The sequence below is a fragment of the Marmota marmota genome, unplaced genomic scaffold (genome assembly GCF_001458135.2).
Source record: "Marmota marmota marmota unplaced genomic scaffold, marMar, whole genome shotgun sequence".
NCBI lineage: Eukaryota > Metazoa > Chordata > Mammalia > Rodentia > Sciuridae > Marmota > Marmota marmota.
Genome location: NW_025999891.1, coordinates 340334 through 365573, shown reverse-complemented (window position 1 = coordinate 365573; position 25240 = coordinate 340334). Strand labels below are relative to the sequence as shown.

The 25240-nt window shown below is 38.4% G+C and overlaps 3 protein-coding genes across 3 annotated transcripts; 1 reads left to right on the top strand and 2 right to left on the bottom strand.

Moving 5' to 3' along the window:
• Nucleotides 1–1274: 1274 nt before the first annotated feature.
• Nucleotides 1275–1820, top strand: Tmsb4x (thymosin beta 4 X-linked). Its single transcript, XM_048792797.1, has one exon. It carries the CDS (start codon nucleotides 1301–1303, stop codon nucleotides 1421–1423), a length of 123 nt encoding a protein of 40 aa, XP_048648754.1. The 5' UTR covers nucleotides 1275–1300; the 3' UTR covers nucleotides 1424–1820.
• Nucleotides 1821–3068: 1248 nt separating this feature from the next.
• Nucleotides 3069–4310, bottom strand: LOC107155129 (28S ribosomal protein S35, mitochondrial-like; the record flags this gene model as incomplete). The annotated part of the gene is given in 2 exon segments (XM_015500923.2): nucleotides 3069–3950; nucleotides 3953–4310. Coding segments are annotated over 2 exon segments (945 nt in total), but the record flags the coding sequence as incomplete, so codon positions are not given.
• A 2216-nt stretch (nucleotides 4311–6526) lies between these two features.
• LOC107155170 (olfactory receptor 1A1) lies at nucleotides 6527–8031 on the bottom strand. The gene has a single exon (XM_015500959.2). The coding sequence runs from the start codon at nucleotides 8029–8031 to the stop codon at nucleotides 7102–7104; it is 930 nt and encodes a 309-aa protein (XP_015356445.1). The 3' UTR covers nucleotides 6527–7101.
• Nucleotides 8032–25240: the final 17209 nt, after the last annotated feature.

Genomic DNA, 25240 nt, shown 5'->3' with positions numbered 1-25240 from the left:
ATAAAGAAGAAGAATGAAATTATGGCATTTGCCAGTAAATGGACAAAACTGGAGACTATCATGCTAAGTGAAATAAGCCAATCCCCCCCAAAATCAAAGGCTGAATGTTGTCTCTGATATGTGGATGCTAACACTAGGTGGTGAGTGGGGAATAGAAGTTCATTGGATTAGACAAAAGGGAATGAAGGGAAGGGAGGGATGATGGGAATAGGAAAGACTGTAGAATGAATAGGACCTAAGTTTCCTATGTTCTTATAAGAATACATGACTAGTGTAACTTTACATCATGTTTAATTACCACAAAATGGGATCCTAATTAGAATAAGTTATACTTCATGTATGTATATAATATGTCAAAATATACTCTACTGAACATGTATATCTAAAAAGAACAAATAAAAAATTAAAAAAAGAAAGTTTGTAAGGGGACTGGATATGATCAGAGGATGTTATGTACATGTTAATATATGTATAAAAACATACAATGAAACCCATTATTTTGAACAATTAAATGTGCTAATAGTTATGGTAATAAAAAGAAAACTACAGATATTGATGTGGCTGTGTCCCTGTAGTATGCTGTTTTTAAGACCTTTGAGTATAGACCAAGGAGAGGGATAGCTGGGTCAAATGGTGGTTCCATTCCCAGTTTTCCAGGGAATTTCCATACTGCTTTCCATATTGGCTACACCAATTTGCAGTCCCACCAGCAGTGTATGAGTGTACCTTTTCCCCCACATCCTTGCCAACACTTATTGTTGTTTGTATTCATTCCACTGTCATATATACATTTAAAAATTAATTTAAAAAAACTACAAACTGATATCCTTGATAAATTTGGTAAAATTCAACATATTTTCATGATTTAAACCCTCAACAAATTAGGTATAGAAGTGACGTATCTCATCACAATAAAGGCTGTGTAGAATATTGTGCTAAATGTGGAGAAGCTGAACGTGTATCTTCTAAGGTCTGGAGCAGACCCAGGATGTCCTCTTTCACTACTCCTGGTGAACACAGTACTGAAACTCTTGACCAGGGTTAAGCAAGAGAAAGAAGTAAAGACTACCCAAACTGGAAAAGAAGTTAAATTGTTCCTGTTGGCAGATGACATGATTTTATACGTAGAAAAACCTGAAGATTCCACCAAAAAACTGTTGAAACCAATAAATAAATTTAATAAATCTGTAGATATTTATCATTTCTTTATCTTAAAACTTCAAAATCCCCACTTGGCCATGGTCACTGAGCAGATCAGACTTCTCTTGTTCACGCTTCTTGCTCCGCTTCCTCTGAGACCATGTCTGATATGGCTGAGATCGAGAAATTCGATAAGTCCAAACTGAAGAAGACAGAAACACGGGAGAAAAATCCTCTGCCTTCAAAAGAAACGATTGAACAGGAGAAGCAAGCAGGCAAATAGTAATGAGGAGTGCACCACCAATATGCACGGTATATTCCACAAGCATTGCCTCCTTATTTTACTTCTTTTAGCTGTTTAACTTTGTAAGATGCAAAGAGGTTGGATCAAGTGTAAATGACTGTGCTGCCCATTTTCACATCAAAAAATCAAGAACTACTGACAATTAAGGCCAGGCCTGCCTCTCCCATCTGCTGGAAGAGAAAGAAAAGAACTTGCATGTCAGTGAAGGAAGATGTTGGGTGGGAGGATGGTGAATCTAGAGTAAGATCCAAGCTGTTCCAAGGTGTCCTGCAGCCTGTAAAATGCAGTTTAATCAGAGTGCCTTTTTTTTTGTTCAAATGATCTTAATTACTGGAATGCACAATTTTTTAATACGCAGATAAAAAGTTTTAAAACCGAAAAAATTCAAAATCCTTTCTTCTAGCTTTTGAAATGTACAGTAATAACTGTGATCTATATCACCCTCATGTGCAATAGCTCACCCAGAGTTCTTGCTCCATCTAACTGCAGCATAGGACCCATTAACCACCTTCTCCCCATCCCACATGTATTTCCATAACTTATCAACTCCACTCTGACCTATGCTTTGTTAGTTTTTTGCTCCAAGGCTTCAAGTGTTCTTTCTACTATTTTAATTCAAAACCTCCACAACAGTCACAGGAATTCTTAAAAACACACTCCAGATGGAACTAATTAGACTTAAATTACTCTTGTTCATTATTGTCATTAAAGGCATCCTTTTCCTATTAGTGGCTCAACCTCAAAACCCTGAACATCTGCTGCTATCACAATTGTTTCCATTCCACATTATCTCTGTATTTAGGGTTTATATCTTCATTCCACACATGTGTGAGATCATGTGGTATTTGTCTTTTTGTGCCTGACTTATTACACTTATCATAATGTCCTTAGGCCCATCCATACTGTTGAAAATGACAAGATTTAATTCTCTGCATGACCAAATGGTATGGTTGATTTGACATCCTGCATCTTTCTTAGTAAAAGACATTGAATAATTCATTTAATATTTCAAAAATATGACTCTTATCTGTAAAGGAATGTTATTTAGTCTATGCTATAGAAATATGTTGAAATCTTCCAGATTCTCTTAGAGATGTCTGATTAAACTCCCGACCTCATTACGTCTCTCTCTTCCCTTACTTTTTTGTCTCTACCTAATCCTTGATGAGAGATAAGCATCATTGTTTCATGTAGAGCTTTTATCTATATATCATCTTTCTATCTATGATAATTTTATAAACACTCTGGAACTTACTACCAAGCCTGAAAATTAGGACTGTGGTCATATCCTACATCGAACCACCTAGTACCCCTAGTTTCATTCCCCTGACTATCCCCTCTCGAACTTCCTCTCATCTGAGCCCTGTGGTCATTTGTTTTTAATGCATTTTTATGGCATATATGTTTATTCTTGAAAATGTATTTTTGGTTGTTTTCATTGTTTACAGCCTTTTTTTTTTTTTAGATTAGAAAATACTTTAATTGAGGATCTGTTTCAACCCAGAATTGGCGATAATGTAGGGGCTGGTTCTGAGCCTAGCTTTTCAAATAACCAAAATCATCTTTCAAAAGCAATCAATAATGCCAATCTGAGGGGAAAGAAATGTGGCAGGTGACAAAATAATACTTAATATGAATATTAACACCTTTAATATTATATATGTAAGTATACGAATATTAAAGATGTTATACAGAAATAAAATCAAATTTAGAACCAGAGAAATCACAGAGATCTTCTGATTAGTCTAATAAACCCAGTGTATAAGCTTAGAAAACGTGGAAATAATCATTGCCATCATACATTAGAATGAAAGGAACAATTTTAACTCTGATGTAAAACAATGGTTTTTAAACATTTTCACTTTTATATCAAATTAGATATTGATTACATATATCATAAGGGTTTTCTATGTTGTAATTCATGCCAAATTTAATATTCTTTTCACTGATTCTTTGTACTGAGAAAGGCTAATTTCATTTTCCCCCTCATTCTTAAGAGTAACAACATATTTTTGGTAATCTTCAACTTCTTTAGTACCAAGAAGTTCTTCTTTATTTACTTCTGTGTTCTCAGCAGCTTTAATTTGAAGAAGTGTTTCCAGGATATTTTTTTCTGAGGCACTATTTTTCCATATATATTCTTCCATGTCTGCTTCAGTCTTATTTTTTTCCCATTCTTCAGTTTTCCAAGATTCATGGTATAAAACTGTTAGTAGATACATTGCATAATCATAATTCTGTCTTTTTAAAGGGCACCTATCTGTTTTGATGGTAAGTACATCTGTGGTCTTGCAGTATCGTTCTCCTACAAGTTTAATAAGTTTCTTCTTTGCATGATCATCTAAATTCAAACTGGAAAGTTTCACCCTTAAGGTTACTACTCGAGCTTTAGGGTTTCGAATCGATGGTCCTGATGAAACATAATCAGCTGTGTCAATTTCAATCGGAAAATGCTTCTCACATTTCTCATCACTGTCTAGTGCAGCTGGCCATTCAGTACAGAAACTTTAAGAGCTTCACAGTGTTTTTTAATTGCTACAGGAGTCAAATGCAGAAAATTGGGAATCTTTAAAAGTTCCAGATTTCCCTCCTTTGCCATAGGCACTCCTTTGTTTACTGGATAACCCATTCGAATAGGTAGAGGTACTGTGGAGGGTTTAAATGGTGCTGCAACAGGGTAAACACTAGGCCAGTCCTGGTCAACAGCCATTTTTTCTGTCCTAGGAGGCAGTGCCTTTCTTCTCAGCTGCCTTTCACTTTTGGATGTTCTTTCTATTGTACACAGGCCAGGTCTCCGAGCGTGAGTGGCCGGGGACACGGCGGTGGAGAGGGCACTCAGAGTCCTAACCCCCGGCTGAAGGCCGAGTCACAGCCGGACCACGGGGGCTGCCATGCTGCGAGAACGGCTGTTTACAGCCTTATAAAAAGGATATCAGTAATAATCTTTGGGAATTTGAATTTTGAAAATTTAATGTTTTGTTGCTAAGATTCAAACAAATTGTAGTGTGTCTCTGTGGGCTACTCAGGGGGAAAAAAAGAGATTTCTCTGTTGGTGAGGGTGATTAACCCCAATGAGCAAGGACATCACGTTGTTGCTATATGATGGAGGACAAAGAGGACTGTCTGGAGTTGTGTGTGGGATGCCTCTTAATATTTCCATGACCAACAAATAAAACAAGTAGCAACTCCATAAGATCCCCTTGCCCCCAAAAGTGCTTTTGAGGGTTTATATTTCCCCCAAATAGAAGTCACCTCTGCAGGTAAAGACTGAGGGGCGGCTGAGTGGTCCTCAGAGATTAGAGTGTCAGAGATGTGGTCATCCCTAGGTTCTGATACCACCACAACCTTTCCCCTTTTATTACACTGGTTCTGAAGGAAGTCACTTCCTGCACTCAATAATCACTGGGCAACCTCGGCATTCTTTTCCCTTTTGTTAGTCTTTCAGAATGCACCTTTGTATCAGATTCTTTGTATTCAGTGTTTTTGGTTTAAATATAACAGATGTGATTTCTGTTTCCTTAACCATCCTAAGGAAACTTCATTAACATAAAAGCTATCAAGGCTTTTCCAAACTTAGTCAATCCTAGGGTTTACATAGAGTAACTTAAATTACTATGTTAATATTTCAGAACAGCATGCTTGACAGAATCAAAGGAAGATGGCTCAGACAATGAATTGAAAGACAGGGGCAGTAGTTTTTATTTGCAATGGAATCTATTCATGTACATATAGATTCTTATGATTATTGTAGGAAATAAAGAAAGGAAGGTCAACTTCCCTTATCTAACTTAATGCAGAGGAATAATGTGAGTTTGATTTCAATAGTTAAGTGTTTGAACTTCTCCCAAGAATATATATTTTCTCAGCTCTTCTTATGTAGTGTTCTCTTTGGCACTTAATATTTCTCTATAGAAAATATTTGAAATATTTTATTACATTTGATCTTATTGAGTTATACCCATTGCAGAAATATTAACCTTGTATACATTATTTAAATATATTATGGAAGGATTCACTTATTCATTTAACACAATTTTATTAAGTAGTTACTATATGTCAACTGTCCTAAGTGCTGAAGTAGAGCAGGGAACAAGACAGATCCCAAACCTTCACATTCAGGCTGGGAGAGATAGAGAACAGATAAATTTATGTGACATTTTCATTGCCTAACCTTGAAAATGCCCTAATAAAATACCTTTATTTACTGCATCCTATGATCATTCATTCATACAAGTTTATATTAAGTTGTAATCAAATCCTTTTCAGTTCAAAAGAAGATAATTTTGATAGTTCTCATCCTTGGTGTTTTAGGGTCCCAGAACATGTTAAAATGTGAGTACCATCATCTTCAAACATTCATGGACAAATTCTTGGCAACATGAATTATATATAGAAGACAATAATTATATTTTACCTGGTAGTTAAAAAAACTGGATAATAAGACAACCTGTATATTATTCTAAGATATACTCAAGCCATCTTTTAAGAACATTTTATTTGGAAAAATAAGATTGTTGAGGAATCATTTATATGTCATTAATGTTTTGAGAAAATCTTCTGATTTTCTCATAAGTAGGACAAAACTTGGATTGTGGGGTCCCTTAGTGGGTATTCAGTGACGTGCTGGGTTAACTCTGTTTTGGGAATGTTACCTACACAATCAGAATTAATGGCCAGAATCATGGCCTCGCCTTCCCTGCACCACTCAGGAGAAACTCAGTCACGTCATTATCAACACTGGTCTTTTTTCTTCGTTTATTATATGGCACCTAAGATTTTGATCATTGTAGTTTTATTTTGTATTAGAATGAATTATACCTGCATTTATTTTATTTATTAGAGCAGAATCATTATTACTTCAAACCATTAAAAACCTACATTACCATCATTTTAGTAAAATTTTAGGGAGAACTCTATGATCTTAAAAGAGTCTATTTTAATCAATATGAAGGAAGCACAAAAATATATTCCCAAATTCCTGAAAGATTTTTAAGGATGGATAAATCATGTCCACTCTGATTATCTATAATCATTATCAGATTGCATATCAGAGACATTTTTGTCATTCACCCATTCCACCTCTGCCAGTGTTTACTGGATGTACCTTATATGACCAGGATTGTGAAGACAGTCTTGTGTTGATCTATTTCACAGCTTCTGCCCTCAGACTTGCAAGCCTAGCAGGCAGGATTAAGCATAATAGTTAAATAAAAATGCTGAGTTGTAGTCTTCAAAGCATGAGCTACTATGACTACTCTCTGTGACACCAGCAGGGCAGATATTATTGTTTTAATATGTAGATGTAGAAGCCTAGGCTCAAACTTTTTTCAACTTTACCGTGCTAGTCAATTTTGTAGGGGGGATGTGAACCCAATAGCTTGTGTTGCTGATCAGCCAACAGAAATAGCAATGTGGTCAAAGTGATAATTTCCATAAATTGTTTCACTAAATGGTTATAAGACTTTGGAGACTAGGAATTTATGGCTGTAAAGTTTAGAGGAAGCTTCTTGTAAGAGATAACATTGGAGGTGGAATTCCAAGTTCCTCCCAGTGGTGAGCACTTTGACCTTGAAATGTGGAATTGTTCTATTGACCGAACAAAGAGTGATCCCAGACCCCATAAGTTAATAGGTATGCAATGTATGACCTCACATTGGTTATGAAGAGCTTCTACTGTGAAAGAGTTTTTTCAGAGCAGCCTTCATGTCTTGGTTTCTCAGACTGTAGATGAAAGGATTTAACATCGGGGTCACTGCCATATACATCACAGTTATCACAGCATCCTTTAGGCTGTAACTCATCAGAGGCCGGAAATACATGCCCATGACTGTCCCATAGTACAAGGAAACAACTGTGAGGTGAGACCCACAGGTGGAGAAGGCTTTGTGTACACCCTTCGTGGATGGAATGCACAGGACCGTGGAAAAGACACGAACATAGGAGACAACGATGCACAGTAATGGCACAGAGAAAACAGCAACCCCTAGGTACATCATCTTCACGTTCAAGTGTATGTCAGAACAGGACAGCTTGAGCAAGGGGGAAATGTCACAGTAGAAGTTGGCCACTTCCTTGCTGCCACAGAAGGACAGACCAGCTGTGAGCAGAGTGTGAGGAAGGGCATTGGCATTTCCAATCACCCAGGATGCAACCACCAGCAGGATACAGGACCTTGGACTCATGATGGTTGTATAATGAAGAGGGCGGCTGATGGCCATGGCTCGGTCATATGCCATTGCTGCCAGCATGTAGCTGTCTGTGTTACCCAAGGCTATCATGAAATACATCTGTGTCAGGCATCCCCCAAAGGAGATGGCTTTGCTGTCCAGGAGATGATTGGCCAGCATCTTAGGGATGGTTACAGAGGAGAAGAAGATGTCGACAAGGGAGAGGTTGGCCAGGAGGAAATACATGGGGTTGTGGAGGCGAATGTCAGAGAGAATGGCGAGGATGATGAGCAAGTTTCCCACGACTGTGATGGGGTAAATGAACAGGAAGAGGATGAAGAAGAAATCCTCCTGTTCCTGCTGACCTGTGACTCCCAAGAGGATGAACTCCATGGTAGAAGACTGGTTTCTTTCCCTCATGGTTCCTTCAACATGAAAGGTGAGAAGAGTCCAGAATTATTAGTGCTATTACTGTGCATTATGATCTTCTGTAGGCAGCACTTCTGACTCTAGTGATCTGCTTTCTCAATGCCTGCCTTCATAAAATCCAGAGATATTCAAACTTTGAAGAAACATATCTGTTGGTCTCTGGGACTAATTGACATTTACCAGGACACTCATGTCTGAGAAATGAGCAACGTGCGAATCAGAAATGCTCATCCTCCCTTGTTAACGCACCATAAACTCTCAAGACTCAATCATTTCATAATTAAATCTCATATTCTACAGCCTATAGTCCATGTTAGACCTTATGGAAAAATCGCAAATATGTGCCAAATACAGTTTATTCATTCATTCATTCAGTGGATAAGGCATAGTCCCTGCTCTCAAGGACCTGATAATTTAAAGCCAGAATCACACACTGATTTGATTATATATGATAAGGAACAGATAGCCTTTGGAGTTTTTGACTAAGTTCTCCAGGGCAAAGAGATGGTAGATGGACTGACCTTAAGATGTGGAATTATTCTATTGACTAAACAAAGAGTGATCCCAGACCCCATAAGGTAATGGGTCTGTATGGGGCATTGGGATATTGTAAATCTCAAGGATCTCTGGATTTAGGTTCTACCAAAATAAACCCAGTGAATTTTCTCCCCTGGTATCCCATTTTGAAAGTAGACTTTTGCCACTTCTTTTAAGAGATTGTATATCTGACAAGCCCTCAAGTATGAGCTTATATAAGGAATGCATAATCACCATGTATTTCTTTTTATTCTTCTCTTTTGGTTTTTAGTTTTTTTCTTGTGGTGACTTATGAAACTGTACAGTAGCTACAACTACTGCTCAATAAACTCTCAGGCCTATTTTGGCAGGCCTGATATTTCCATATCCAGCTATACTTCCACCTTATTTGTCCAAACCCCACACACTGCACATTCAGACTAAGAATGAGATTGAAAGACATGGGGGATAAGAAAACATCCATTTTATATTTTTGACTCCTCCATATTAATAATTTTGGAGTATTGTTTATTGCATACAATAATAAGCTTTCCCTTAATAGTTCTTTAGTAAAATCCTGGTTTATTTTTTGCATTCCCCACATATGAGATGTTCAAATCACAACCAGACAATTTATCTGTTATCTATACATATGATGTGTTGTTTTTTCACTTAAAATAGTGATTACATACCTCAGTCTTTTTCCTTAATGTTTCGGTGCTTCAGCTCAGGCTATCTTAGTCTTCTAACTGAAATATCATTAGTTCTTCCTTCACTGCTCCATCACAGGTTCCTCTTTGACACATATTGCAGTCTAAGGCATAATATCTATGACAGACTACTAGCTGCTTGTCTAAATCCATGCTCTTCATCTTGGACACAAGTAGACTACATTTCCCAGGCTCCCTTGGGTTGAGATTTGTTCATGTGACCTACTTCTGGCCAATCAGCTTATGTGTTCCAGTACTGGGCTTCCTCTACTATCTCTTGTGCCAAATATATGCAAATGTGGAGGATGCTGAATGTGATGATAGAGTCACAGGGGAGGGAGGAGACTCTATCCTAGTTCTCCTCCTCCTCCAGGAGAGACACCCACCATCAAGAATACACACATGGAATGTTACTTTGCCATTTTTGTGATCAATTATTGTGGTAGTCTGAATTTTCATAAGTAATTCACCATTTTTTTTCCTAATAGAATTGTACTAAAAAATCCCTAAATATATAATTAATTCTTTCACCAATTCTCAGTGTTTCCTACAGTAATATGTGAGTTACATATTAGGCATGGGGGAATGGAGGTCTACTTACCTCTGTCATATCTAATCAGGATGTGCTTTCTCATCTCTACCTCTAAAGAAGTTTGGGTTTGTCTTTTATGTTGTCTTTTGTCCTCTTCATCTAGAATCCCTATGCCTCAGATTTCAAAGGATTCTGTAAACCTGGAGGCTCAGAGACTATGTCCATCTCATATGGTATAGAATGTAAGATTTGAGGTTGGGCTCTTGGCAAAATGGCTGACTAAGCTGATGTTGACAGCTTCCATTATTAAAAAACACATAGAAAGTATAGATCAATATAAACATAAAACCCCCATCAAACACATAGCCAAACTTAAAAGGAAAAGATGGGAAGACTGCAGTATGAAAAAGAAAAAGAAACCTCAGAGCAAGAATTATATGCCATAAGTGAGGCTGTGTTAGTCCCCTGTGGTTTGTAATCGAAAATTAGGAAAAAAAAAAAAAAAAAAAAAAAAAGAGAAGAAAATTAGGTAGGTTCTCAGAGGTAGGGTATGAGGTTTTTGTGCCTTTTTGGTACAGATGATGTGGACATAGATCCACATACTGATTAATAGTTCTGAATAAAGTGGTTGAAGTGCTGGCCTAATTTGTGGAAAAAGCAGCAGAAAGATTTTTTGCCAAATAGAAATTTTATAAAAAAGAACAAAAGTTCAAAATATACGTTATGCATTTTTATCAGGAGCAGAGGGTACCAGCCAGGCCAGGGAAGATATCAGTCTGGAAAGAAGTCTGAGTTTTATATTGTAGAGGATTTTGATCCAATGCAAGAATTTTATGTTTTATTCATTAGGTACTAAGAATATTAATAGAGAGGCTGTGGGGTCCACTAACCCTTTCTGGTTGGTTCAGTGTAAATGTATGTATTTGAGCATGTACATTAAATGACCTATGAATGTGGAAACATTTTGACTGACGGTCCAGTAGGGATAAGAAAAAAAGAGTTCAAGAATGTAAGAAAGAGTGGTACCAAAATAGGAGAAATGGGTGGTATAATCAGTGCAGGAACTAAAGCAACAGGGAACCAGAAGAGAGAGGTTTCTGAGCACAGGGACTTCAAGATGGCATGCCAAAGTGTTCAAATTTAGAGTGTGGTCACAGGGAGAGAAGATTTCTGTGGAAACTATGGAGAAGAAAGTGAAAGACCCTTAGCCCACCAGGCAGAGGAGCGGGAGGTGCATTCACACGAATGCTAGAGGCAGAGTCAGAGCCTTGAGTTCACTGGAGGGAAGTCAGATTCTCAAACACTGCTGGCCACCAATATCCACTTCGTGGGACATATTTGTGCTCTGAGAAGTCAGTGACATGAGTGGGATGGTGCTGAGGGCAATTTTTCAGGGACAGACAAGGCCAAGTGCTTCCCCTTGGGACAACAAAGATGGCTGAGGAGGTATCCTTCGTGTGCTTTAGATTCTTATCAGTGATTTGACAAGGAGACACCACCACCTTGTGAAAGGCTTATTCCTGGGCACAAGTGAGTATAGGAGTAGACGGCATCTCCTCTCTTAAGACCACGCACAGTGTGAGAGTGTATGCACACAGCACATGCCACACACAGACTGTGACCCCTGGAGATAGACAGGACCTAAGAATGAGATAGCCTGTCTTAACTACTTCTTCATGATCCTGTGTTCATGAACAGGAGCCCCAGGAGAAGTGAAGTGAGTGGGTATTGCATCTTTGGAACTTTAGGATCTGGAGTAAAAAAGATTTGTGCCCTGGTTAAACTGCTACCTCTCAGTGTAACTTTTGGCCATTTATTTCACCTGATAAAATGGCATCACAATTCAACTTACCTGGTGAGGGTCAAGGGAGGGAATGGACGTGGTGCAGATGGTGGTGCTGTACTGCTTGATGTTGCTGTCATAAACCCTCAGTCCAACGTCCACAGCCCTTACCTGGGGAGTCAGCTCAGATGTTGTCAAGAAGTGTCCTGGCCCTGCGACCTTCACGGCTTTTCCACAAGTCGGAAGTTTGCATGCAGCTGGTCTAGCGTCTGCTAGCCTTCATTCTTGGGGTCAGGAATGCTAGAGGGCGGCATCCTGGTCCTCAGTGGGTGAAGTGGAGATGGTTTGGAAAGAGGACCAGGATGGTTTGGAAAGAGGAGGCCCAAATTTCTGACCCATGGGGCAGAAGGGGCAGAAAGAGCTGTTCTGGATGGAGCCTGAGGTTGAAGAGTCTAGTTTCCCCTTCCAGGAATCTGGGTAGGTCTTAGCATATAGAAGGTTGGGAATCAGTAACCAGGTTATGAAGTCTCCTGAAACATGACTCTCTTGGGTCTTTATTCAGGTCAAAATCAGAGTAATTGTTGGGACTCATTGACTCTCCTCCAGTGGGGCCCTGGGGGCCCACAGTGGCTCCCAACAGTAATGTTCCCCAGAAGGAAGGATGGAGGAAAAGATTTCTTGGAGACTGTGTCTCCAGGGTCTGAGCTGTGGGCTGACCTATTCCACCCTCTTTGTGTTCTCCTTTCCTCTGCTGTTCAGCTTAAACTTGGAAGCTCCCCTTGGGAGCTGCTAGGACTATGGTACAACTGAACTCCTAGAATTTTTCCATCCCATGCTCAAGTCTTTCTCCTGTTAAGTGTGGCAAAGAAAAATAATTCTATTTCTTCTTTTCCATAGGATTTGACTTGGGCAAGCTGTAATTTTAAAAATCTAGATCTCCAAATTTCAGGATTCTTGAGATGGAAAGGGCCTAAATGTTTCTGGTCTGCTTTTTTGCATAAGTCACCTTTAGAATAGCCTTGAGTAATGATCATTGATCTCTGATTTTAGGACCCACTGTTTCAGCAGGGTCACCACCTTCTGCATAGGGCAATAATGAAGATTGTTGGCTGCTTTACCACTTATTGACTCTGCCACTTATTGCCTCTAACTGACCCTGAACTGTTTTTTAAGGTATCTTACTCCTCAACATGATAATAATAATGATAATAATGCTCATGATATCCTCATAAAGTAATAAGGATTGAATGAATTAGTATTTGAAAAATTCTTAAAACTATTGTTTTAAGAATAGTGCATACTTTGTAAATGCTAACTGTTATTTTACTACTCTTATACTAGCTCTGCTAGTATCTTATACCTGTTCACCCCCCTGTTTACTACTAGTCATGTAACAACTCTCTGTGTCTTCTATCAGGCTCTGCACATGGTAGGTGTTGAAGCATTTGTTGAATTGCATTGTGCTCTAGGTATGTCTCAGGTGATACCATCCTTTTGGCTGTGTTATCAGTTGTTCTGTGTCCAGGTCAGGCTCTTGTGTCTAGGACATGGAATCACAGATATGAATACATGATATCCCATGATAAATATTTTTAATAATTAATTTTTTTAAAATTAAAAGTTTTGAAGTGGTCTGTTGAGAGCCACAGCCGAAGGGGCCCCAGCAAACTTCCAGCTGCCGGCTGATGATTGGCTCACAGTGGCCCCAGCAACATCTAGCTGATTGGCTCCTCGGCCCCAGCAACATCTAGCTGATTGGCTCCTCTGCGGTGATGCTCATTGGGCTGTTTCCCTGCCCTTTCAGACCACGGAGCTGCTCATTGGGGGACTTTTTTGGCTCCACCCACGTGACCCAGCCAATTGGCCTCAAGAGCAGGAGGATTGTGGGAGGTGGAGAGAAGCTTGTGTGGGAGAGAGAGGCTTGTGGAAAGCCGGTGGTGGCAGTTGAGGCTCTGAGGGTTTATCCTGAGAGGCTGTTTTGTTTGGCGTGTGTGGTTCTAAAAATAAAGTTAGTTTCTTTTGACAAGTGGCTCCTGATTGTGCCCAGCCAGACTGCGGCAGTGGTCTATAAAAACATAAAAATCATATGTGTAAGTGGAGTCCCATGATATGTTTGAAATGGACATACATTGCATAATATTTAGATCAAATTAAACATATTTAATTTGTCAAACACTGATTATTTCTTTTTTTTCCTCTCCAGACTATTTTTTAAAATTTTCACTTAGCATGGTGTTTTCTTTTCCTTTTTTAAAAATTGATTTTATTTTTTTAAATACACAACAGCAGAATGTATTATAATTCTTATTACACATATATACCACAATTTCTCATATCTCTGTTTGTAAAGTAGGTTGACACCCAATTCGTGTTTTCATTCATGTACTTTGGATAATGATGTCCATCACATTCCACCATCCTTGCTAATCCCCTGCCTCCTCCCTTTCCCTCCCTCCCCTCTTCCCTATCTAGAATTCATCTATTCCTCCCATGTTACCCCTCCCTACCCCAGTATGAGTCAGCTTCCTTATATCGGAGAAAACGTTCTGCATTTGTTTTGGGGGGATTGGCTAAATTCACTTAGCATTATCTTCTCCAATGCCATCTGTTTACCCGCAAATGCCATGATTTTATTCTTTTTTATTGCTGAGTAAAATTCCATTGTGTATATATGCCACATTTTTTTATCCATTCATCCACTGAAGAGCATCTAGGTTGGCTCCACAGTTTAGCTATTGTGAATTGTGCTGCTATAAACCTTGATGTGGCTGTGTCCCTGTAGTATGCTGTTTTTAAGTCCTTTGGGTATAGTCCGAGTAGAGGGATAGCTGGGTCAAATGGTGGTTCCATTCCCAGATTTCCAAGGAATCTCCATACTGCTTTCCATATTGGCCACAACAATTTGCAGTCCCACCAGCAATATATGAGTGTACCCTTTTCCCCACATCCTTGCCAACACTTAAGCTGCCATTCTTACTGAAGTGAGATGTTATCTTAGAGTAGGTTTGATTTGCATTTCTCTGATTGCTAGAGATGATGAACATTTTTTTATATATTTGTTGATTGGTTGTATATCCTCTTCTGAGAAGTGTCTGTTCAGGTCCTTGGCCCATTTGTTGATTGGGTTATGTTTTTTCGGTGCTTAGCTTTTTGAGTTCTTTATATACCCTAGAGGTTAGTGCTCTATCTGATGTGTGAGGGGTAAAGATTTGCTCCCAGGATGTAGGCTCTCTGTTCACCTCATAGATTGTTTCTTTTGCTGAGAAAAAACTTTTTAGTATGATTCCATCCCATTCATTGATTCTTGGTTTTAATTCTTGTGCTATAGGAGTCTTATTAAGGAAGTTGGGGCCTAATCCCACATTATGAAGATTAGGGCCTACTTTTTCTTCTATTAGACGCAGAGTCTCTGGTTTAATTCCCTAGGTTCTTAATCCATTTTAAGTTAAGTTTTGTGCACGGTGAGAGATATGGGTTTAATTTCATTTTGTTGCATATGGATTTTCAGTTTTCCCAGCACCATTTGTTGAAAATGCTATCTTTTCTCTAGTGCATGTTTTTGGCACCTTTGCCTAATATAAGATAATTGTAATTTTGTGGGTTAGTTTCTGTGTCCTCTATTCTGTACCATTGGTCTACCAGTCTGTTTTGATGCCAATACCATGTTGTTTTTGTTACTATTGCTCTGTAGTTTAGTTTAAGATCAGTCTATTGATGTGATGAATCACATTTATTGATTTTCGTATGTTGAACCAAACTTGCATCCCTGGGATGAATCCCACTAGATCATGGTGCACAATCTTTTTGATATGTTTTTGTATTCAATTTGCCAGAATTTTATTGAGAATTCTTTGCCTGGTTTTGGGATCAGGGTGATATTGGCCTCATAGAATAAGTTTGGAAGTGCTGCCTCTTTTTCTATTTCCTGAAATAAATTGAAGAGTATTGGTATTAGTTCTTCTTTAAAGGTCTTGTAGAACTCTGCTGTGTATCCATCTGGTCCTGGGCTTTTCTTAGTTGGTAAGCTTTTGATGGCTTCTTCTATTTCCTCACTTGATATTGGTCTGTTTAAATTGTGTATTTCTTCCTGACTCAGTCTGGGCAAATCGTATGACTTAAGAAATCTGTTGACACCTTCAATGTCTTCTATTTTATTGTAGTATAAGATTTCAAAATAATTTCTAATTTTCTTCTGTATTTCTGTAGTGCCTATTGTGATATTACCTTTTTCATCACCTATGCTGGTAATTTGAGTTCTTTCTCCTTCTCTTCATTAGTGTGGCTAAGGGTCTGTCAATTTTATTTATTTTTTCAAAGAACCAACTTTTTGTTTTGTCAATTTTTTTCAATTATTTCTTTTGTTTCAGTTTCATTGATTTCAGCTCCAATTTTAATTATTTCTTGCCTTCTGCTTTTGCTGCTGTTTTTTTTTTTCCCTAGGACATTGAGATGGAGTGTTAGGTCATTTATTTGTTGACTTTTTCTTCTTTTAAATAATGAACTCCATGCAATGCATTTTCCTCTTAGTACTGCTTTTATAGTGTCCCAGAGATTTTGATATGTTGTGTTATGTTCTCATTTACCTTTAGGATTTTTTAAATCTCCTCCTTGATGTCTTCTTTGACCCACTGTTCATTCAATAGCATATTGTTTAGTCTCCAGGTGATGGAGAAATTTTTATTTTTTATTTTGTCATTGGTTTCCAATTTTATTCCATTATGATCTAATAAAATGCATGGCCATATCTATACTTTTTTGTATTTGCTAAGAGTTATTTTGTGGCATAGTATATGGTCTATTTTAGAGAAGGTTCCATGTGCTGCTGAGGATAAAGTGTATCTGCTTGATGCAGGTTGAAATTTTCTATATATGTCAGTTAAGTTTAAGTTATTGATTGTGTTATTGAGTTCTATAGTTTCTTTATTCAACTTTTGTTTGAAAGATCTATCCTGTGGTGAGAGAGGTGTGTTAAAGTTACCCAAGATTATTGTGTTATGGTCAATTTGACTCTTGAACTTGAGAAGAGTTTGTCTGATGAACATAACTGCATCATTGTTTGGGGCATACATATTTATGATTGTTGTGTCTTGTTTGTGTATAGTGCCCTTGAACAGTATGTAATGTCCACCTTTATCCCTTCTGATTAACCTTGGCTTGAAGTCTACTTTATTTGATATGAGTATGGAAACCCCTGCTTGCTTCTGCAATCCCTGTGAGTGGTATGATTTTTCCCAATCTTTCACCTTCGGTCTGTATTTGTCTTTTCCTATCAGATGAGTCTCCTGTAGGCAGCATATTGTTGGGTCTTTTTAAAAAATCCAAGCTGCTTATGCCTACGTCTTTTGACATTAACATTTAGGGTTACTATTGAGACATGGTTTGTATTTCCAGCCATATTTGTTTATTTTTGTTATTTTACTTGAATTAGTTTTCTCCTTTGATTAGTTTTTCCTTTAGTGTAGTACCTCTCTCTGCTGATTTTCATTGCTGTTTTTCATTTCTTCTTCATGAAATATTTTGTCAAGGATGTTTTGTAGTACTGGTTTTCTTGCTATAAAGTCTTTTAAGTTATTTTTTTATTTTATTTCATCTTCAAATCTAAAGCTTAATTTTGCTGGATACAAGATTCTTGGTTGGCACCCATTATCTTTCAGAGCTTGATATATCTTGTTCCAGGATCTTTTTGCTTTCATGGTCTGTGTTGAAAAATCTGCCATTATCCTAATTTGTTTTCCCTTTTATGTAATCTGATTCCTTTCTCTTGTGGCTTTTAAAGTTCTTTCCTTATTCTGTATGTTGGGCATTTTCATTATAATGTTCCTTGGTGTGGATCTGTTGTGATTTTGTACATTCAGCGTTCTCTAGGCTTCTCGAATTTGGATTTCTAATTCATTCTTCATATTTGGAAAGTTTTCTGATGTTATTTCATCGAGTAGATAGTTCATTCCTTTTGTTTGGACCTCTATGCCTTCCTCTATCCCAATAACTCTTAAATTTGGACTTTTATGCTATCCCATATTTCTTGAATGTTCTGCTCATGATTTCTTATCATTTTGCTGTGTAGTCTATGTTCTTTTCAAGATGATTCATTTGATCTTCATTGTCTGATTTTCTATCTTCTAAGTGGTCTACTCTGTTTGTGATGTTTTCATTTGAGTTTTTAATTTGGTTTATTATTTCTTTCATTTCAAGGATTTCTGTTTGTTTTTTTGTATAACCTTTATTTCCCTGTTGAGGTGATCTTTTGCTTCTTGGATTTGTTTATGTAGCTCATTGTCAAAGTGATTTTTTCACTGCTTGTATTTGTTCTCTTATGTTTTCTTTGAGTTCCCAAAACATTTTAACCATGTATATCCTGAAATCTTTATCTATAATTTTCTCTGTTGTAGCTCCCAATTCTTCTAATAATGTGTTGTCTTGATTTGTTTGTGGTACTTTCTTCCCTTGTCTTTTCATGTTGCTCATGTGTCTTCATTTCCAGCTCTGTGGGACTGGTGGGTTATTGTTTTTTCACTGTAGATTTCTAGTGCTAATGTAGGGGTTCCAGGATCTTTCCTTTATGGGGAAGGACAATGTTAACAGATCCCAATATCAACAATACATCACCTGAGAAAAAATTGTTGTTATTAAGACATTTTCAATTTAGTCTCAATGTACAGAGGTTGGATTCAATTATTATTTATAATATAATCAGTAGTTTCATAAAAAGGCTTACAGTTTCTGGCAGTGGACAATGAACTGTGAGTCAGGCATAGGATAATATGTTGAGGGGAGCAGAAGTGAGGGTATATAGTTAATATATCTTAGGAAATATGAGGGAGAAATCTAGTGAAGAGGGTTAGTAGCAGGAGAATAGATAAGAGATAATTCTGGGTAGACAATTATGTGGGAAGAGAGTGGAGTATATAAAAAACATATATTTTTAGAAAAATTCAGGATTTTAAAATAGTATAATTTGGAGGGTGAAGGAAGAAGAAAGATTAAAAAAGGGAAAGAAAGGAAGAAAAAATAAAGAAAAAAGAAAGAAAACAAGAAAAAACAAGAAAAAAAGGGCTTATGCAATTCCTCTATATTATATTATTCAGGTGACTCAGTCCTCAAAGTCCTATTTCATGCAAAGTTCTTGGTTTTACATATGTTGGGGATGTGAGGGCCTAAGGATAGAAAGGTAGAAGAGAAATAAGAAGAGAATTAAAAATACTCTTAGAGATCTGTTTCTTTCTTTTCTCATCCAGTAGGTGGAGTTATCTCATCCAGTAGGTGTCTCTGCCCTCAGAATGGTGTAAGTAACCAGGCTGTGAAGACTGGGCCTGGTGTGGAGCATCTGGAAGTGGGGAGTGCCACCCACCAGTCCCAGCAGGGAAATAGTGCCTCACAGGTCTTTTTTGTGACGACTTGTCTGACTTGAGCCCCCAGTATCATCTCCCTCCCTTGCCTAGAGATTTCCCAAATCCTGTTTTCTCTGTTATGCTTCAGACTTGAGTCCCCTCCCCTCTCTTATTTATCAGGTCCCAACTGCAGGACCTTTCACCCCAGGCTCACACCAGGTGGGCCATGCCCTGTTCTCACTGCACTCCTGTCTGACTGAGAGCTGTTTTTGTGTTTGGTGGCCACTGGGCTGAGTATTGCTGCTGGGGAGGGGGAGATAATTGGAATAATCAGGTACCTGCTCAAATGGCTATCCGATCTGATAGCCACGGCCACCACAAAATGGCGAGGAAGGTTTTCCAAGATGGAGTCGATCTGCTTCCAGCCCCGGGGTATCTGGTGAAGCGAGGGGAGCTGGGCGATAGCGTGTGCTGTGGGTAGGTAGCAGCAGAGTGACCCCCGTGGGAGCAGTGTGCAGTCTGGAGTTCTGCAGAGATGCTGGTAGGTGGTTCTGCTAAGCTGCTTGTGAGCTGTGCATGAGCTAGAACTGCGGGGCTTTGGGTCTGGAGTCTTACTCGAGCCCAGAGGCTCTGATTTTTGTGCGGGTGGTTGCAGCGCTGGTGATTTCTGCAAAAATCCAGTGGTCCCTGGAGATCCAATCTGAGAACAGCCCCCACCTAATATGACAAGAATGTTGAGCCCAAATAGTGGCGGTCTGCTTTCAGCGCGGGGCTGTCTGGTGAGGTGGGGGGAGCTGGGCGATAGTGTTGTGCTGTGGGTAGGTAGCAGCTGAGTGACCTGCATGGGAGTGGAGTGAAGTCTTGGTGGTCTGCAGATGTATCGATTGGTGATTCTGCTAAGGCACTGGCCGAGTCTTGCATGAACTGGAACTTTGGGCTTTGGTTTCTGCTTGAACACTGAGGCCCGGAACACTTCTTGGGGTCACAGAGCTGGTGATTTCTGCAGAGAGAAGCTGTATAGGGGTCCCCTAACCCTCTCAGAGATGCAGTACTCTGACCAGGTGAGATCGGGATCACAGAGCAACACAGAATGCTGCCTCCCTCTGGTCCACCATCTTGAAACTGTCCTGATTATTTCTATATGACAACAACTTTCAAAATTCCTTCTTCTAGCTTTCTGTCATGTACAGTATATAATTGATTTTATAGTCATCATACTGTGCAGTTGCACCCCAGAGATTCTTGCTTCTATAAACTATAACTTAGTTCCTATTGATGAGCCTTTCTTCATTCCCCAAGGCTCTGGTAACCACCATTGTACTCTCACCTTCTATGAGGTCAACTTTTAGTGCAATCATGCAGTACTCATCTTTCTGTCCCTGAGTTAGCTCACTTAACATAATGATCTCAAGTTCCTTCCAGGTTGTCACTAATAACAGAATTTTATTTGATTTTTTATAACTGAATTGCTGTGACCAGTATGGCCAATCTAGCAAGTTCTGGCAATTTGTGAAGGGGGATTAAAAAATAAAGACTTATAGATGTAGATTGTGAGGATATAGCTGGGGTCAGATGGAGCACTACTCTCTGATGGAGAAGCAGATCTGAAGAATTACACCAGCAATCTTTATTTATATATGTCTCATTATCAGATTAAAGACTATGCAAGCATTATTCTTTGTATTCACGAAAGTTACAGAGCTAGCAACATTATGCAGCTTATTTCAACAGTTTACATTCTACAGTTGCAATGTGCAATGTTTGGAGATTTGTGTTGCTCTCAAGCAAGTCCATTGTTTAAAGTTACTGTTAGGCAGGCATGTTCAGGAGCATTGGAACTTGGTGAAACATTGTGGTTGTCCAGCAAGAAAGTTCTCTGTTCCCAGGAGCTGTGTGCCTGAGATCAAGATTGAGGCTAATTAGACTCTGGCACAAATCCTACTCATGGAGGGCATTACCACAGCAGTGAGGCATCCTGCACCTTTGCACAGAAAATTTCCCAGGCACCAAGCATGCCAAAGCCATGAGGTCATCAAAGACCCCAATCTCAGACACTGCTCTCTCATTCTTTGTCACTGGTCTCTACACTGAATAGTATTTTATTGTATATATGTACCATATTTCCTTTATCCATTCATCAGTTGATGGATCCATAGGTTTTTCTATTTCTTGACTGTTGGGAATAGTCCTGCAATGAACATGGAGTGCAGACATCTCTTTGACATATTGATTTCATTGTTTGGGGATATTTACCCAGTAATGGGATCATTGGATCTCATGGTAGTTCTATTTTTAAATTTTTGAGGCAGAATATACATCTGCTTTCCAACTTGGCTGCACTAACTACATTCCCCACAACAGTGTGTAAGTGTTCCCCTGTCTTCACATCCTTGACAGAACTTGATTTATAGTCTTTTTGATATTAGCCATTTTTACGGGGTAAAGTGATATCTCATGGCAGTTTAGATTTGCATTTCACTGATGATTGGGGATGTTGAATATTTTTTCATGTACCTGTTGGCCATTTGCATGTTTTCTTTTTAGAAATATTTATTTAGGCTTATTGGCCATTTTAAAGTTGGTTGCTTTTTACCTATTGAGATTTTGGAATTTGCTATGTATTCTGAATATCAGTATATATATAATATTTTCTTCTATTCTGTAGGTCATTGATGCACTCTGTTGAGCCTTTCCATTGTCATGCAGAAGCCTTTTAGTTTGATGCAATCCCATACATTTATTTTTATTTTCATTTCCTGTGTTTTTGACATATTGTCCAAAATGAACAAGGACTCACACCATCGTCCTGAAAAATATCTCCTATGTTTTCTCCAGTAAGTTTCATCCACTGGTTGGCTAGTTTTCAGTGTTACTTTTAAGACTTTGGTTCCTCATGAGTTGATCCTTGTAACTGGTGAGAGCCAGGGTTCTAGATTCATTATTCTGTATGTGGATATTCAATTTTCCCAGCCCCATTTATTGAAAAGACTTTCCTTTCTCCAATGAGTGTCATTTTACCTTTGTTGAAAGCAGATAGCTGTAGATGTATGAATTTACTTCTAAATTCTCTGTTCTGTTCCATTTTGGGTCTATGTGTCTGTGTCTGTTTTTATGTAAACACCATGGTATTGTGAATACTACAGGTTTGTAGTATGTTTTGAAGTCAGGTAGTATAATGATTGTTGCTTTGTTTTTTCCTTCAAAATGGCCTTGGCTATTTGGGATTTTTAAAATACCTTCCATATAAACTTTAGAACTGGATTTTCTAACTCTGTGAAGAATGTCATTTGTATTTTGATAGGCATTGCATTTAGTCTGTAAATCGCTTTGGGTGGTGTGTAAATTTTAACAATTTTGACTTCTACTCATTGAACACAAGATGTATTTCTACTTTTGGGTATCCTCTTTAATTTCTTTCATCAATCATTTCATAATTTCCATTGAAAAGATTTTTTACCTGGGCTTGGGCTGTACCTCAGTGGCAGAGCACTTGCCTAGCATCTGTGAGGCACTGGGTTTGATCCTTAGCACCACATAAAAATAAATAAATAAATATTAAAAAGAGAGATTATTCTAATTTAAAAAGATATTTTGCTTCTTTGGTTAAATTTATACCTAGGTACTTTACTTTTTATATAGCTATTGTAAATGGATTTGAATTCTTGGATTCTATTTTAGATTATTTACTATTGACATATAGCAATGCTACTGATTTGTGTCCTACATCTTTGCTGAATTCACGTATTAGTTTTAATAGTTTTTTGGTGGCATTTGGGGGATATATATACACACACACACACACACACACACATACATGTTATCTTCAAACAGTGACAATTCAATTTCTTCTTTTCCAGTCGGATTGCCCTTTCTTTTTCTTTCCTAACTGTTCAGGTTAGGATTTCTAGCACTATATTGAATAAACATGGTGAAAGTGGATCTTCGTATTGTTTTTTCCAGGCCTTAAAGGAAAGCTTTCAAATGTTTTCTCATTCAATATAATGTTAGCTTCTGGGTTATTATAAGTGGCCTTTGTACAGTATGTTCCATGTATACCTAAACTGTTCAGCATTTTTATCATGAAGAGATGTAGAATTTATCAGATGCCTTTTCTGCATCAATTAAGATGTCATGTGGTTTTTGTCCCTCAATCTCTTGATATGGTATATCATGTTTATTGATTCATGTATACTGAAACATCCTTATACATCAGAATGAATCCCACTTGATCATGGTGAATAATTGCCGCAGCCCGGCTGGCTGGGCAAACTAACCGGGGGGTGACGAACAACTTGTGTACATTGATACAGCAGGAGTGGGAGCCGTTTATTGTAGGACAGGAGGGGTATATATACATTACACACAGCGTATCTTAATTAACATAAACTAGATACAGCAGTCAACCAAAAAGGAATCTCCACACTTAATGGCTCGCTGGTGTTACTTCACAAACCACTCCCTCTGCAATATGCCAGGCGCCATCTTGACTTGTTTACAGACTCTAACAAATAATCTTTTTAATGTGCTGATAGATTTGGCTTCCTAGTTTTTGTTAAGGATTTTTACATCTATGTTCATCAAGGATATTGGTCTATAGTTTTCTTTTTTGTTGTGTACTTATCTGGTTTTGTATAAGAGTAATGCTGGCCTCATAATGTACTTTTGGAAGAATTCTCTCCTATTTTATTATTTTGAAGTAAGTCATAAATAATTGGAATTATTTTTTTCTGTAGTGTTTGGCAAAATTCAACACCGAAGCTATCTAAACCTGGGCTTTTCTTTGATGGGAGGCTTTTTAAAATTAAAAAAAATATATATTACTGACCCAATCACTGGAGCCTCCAGAAGTGTGGTGGGCAAGTAAAAGTAGGATGAATGCTTGCATGTCTGCCCGTATTTCACAAATGTTCCCTTTGCTACCTTAATCTTTGGGTCAGACTCCTGCTCAACTCTGCACATAGACATATTGATGATTTAAGGTGTGTTTGGCTAAAACAGGTAACTCTTACCCTTCAAAATTGAAGTCATAGAGATAGAATTGGCCAAGATATTTTCAGGATTTGTAGGGACATCATAGTGAATGGGTTGTCAACTACCAGCTTGTATAACACCCTAGTCTAGACCACTAGAGTGACACCTAAAAGTCTCCAATCATTGGCCCAAACCTAAAGCAGGGCTCAGTCATTGTCCTAACTCACTCAGTCTTGTCTCTCTGACTTGTCCTTTTGTTGAGCCACTCTCCTGCAGTCATCTCAGATTCTAGAAACAATAGGTTGGATCCATAAACTTCTTGTGACAAGAATCAAAACTATACCCCCGGCAGCATCAACCAGGCACTGTGTGGCCCATCTTCAGGTAATGATTGACCAGAGCACAGTATGACAGGACTTCTTGACAGTCATACTGTTGTACCTTCTACTCTATACTTTTGTTCCTTCTCTGCATAATCCTGAAGCTCTCATCAGTACCCCAAAGACAGAACTGAGGATGTGGATCACCCCCCACCCACCATCCCATTTCTTTCCAATGTGGCCACACTGAGAATAAAATCCCTTTCTTGTGTTTACCACCACTTGTCTCCTGTTTGGTCCATTGGAGAAAGTGCTGAATACGCACTGTTGGGACTCCCAGAGTCTTGTCCACCTGGCCTAGCTCTCTGGCAACAATATCTGGAAGAAAACTTAACTTAAAAGCCATTTATGGAAGGGAGTGGAAAAAAAAATAAAAACTCCCTTTTTTTGTGTTCTTAAGGCATCAAGACAAAAGGTACAATTTAAAGAAATGAAATTTAGATGAAAATAAAATTGATCTGCAGATAGTTGACAGAAATTAATAATAAGAAGAAACAGCAGTTTCACAATGGCAGAATAGAGAAGGTCATTTTCCTGGCTGCTCCCGGGTGTGAAACCAAGAAAGCAAATAGGCAAGCTTTTCAGTAAGTGGGTGTACAAAAGAAACGGTGGGGGATACTTTATTTGAATTTAATATTGGACATCCAATGCAGATCAGTGAACTCAGGAGGTTGGATATAATAACATAAGGAAGAAATCCTCAGTGCCACAATCACTGCCACAGTGGGAAGCACCAGCTAGAGTGGTCCCTCAGTGAACAAAATGGAAGGACAGGGGAATTGAAGGAACCCACATTTTTGGGAGGACTGAGGCATGTCTGCGTACAGAGAGTTTAGTGACCAAAGACACTGCCCAGTTAAACCAAAAGGCATGCTACACAGTATCCTTGTGCGGGAAAGAAGCCACCTTCTTTCCAGGCTGCAATCAGAGGACAAGAAAGAAACCATTTAACAGCCACAGCATGGGGGCCAGCAGCTTAG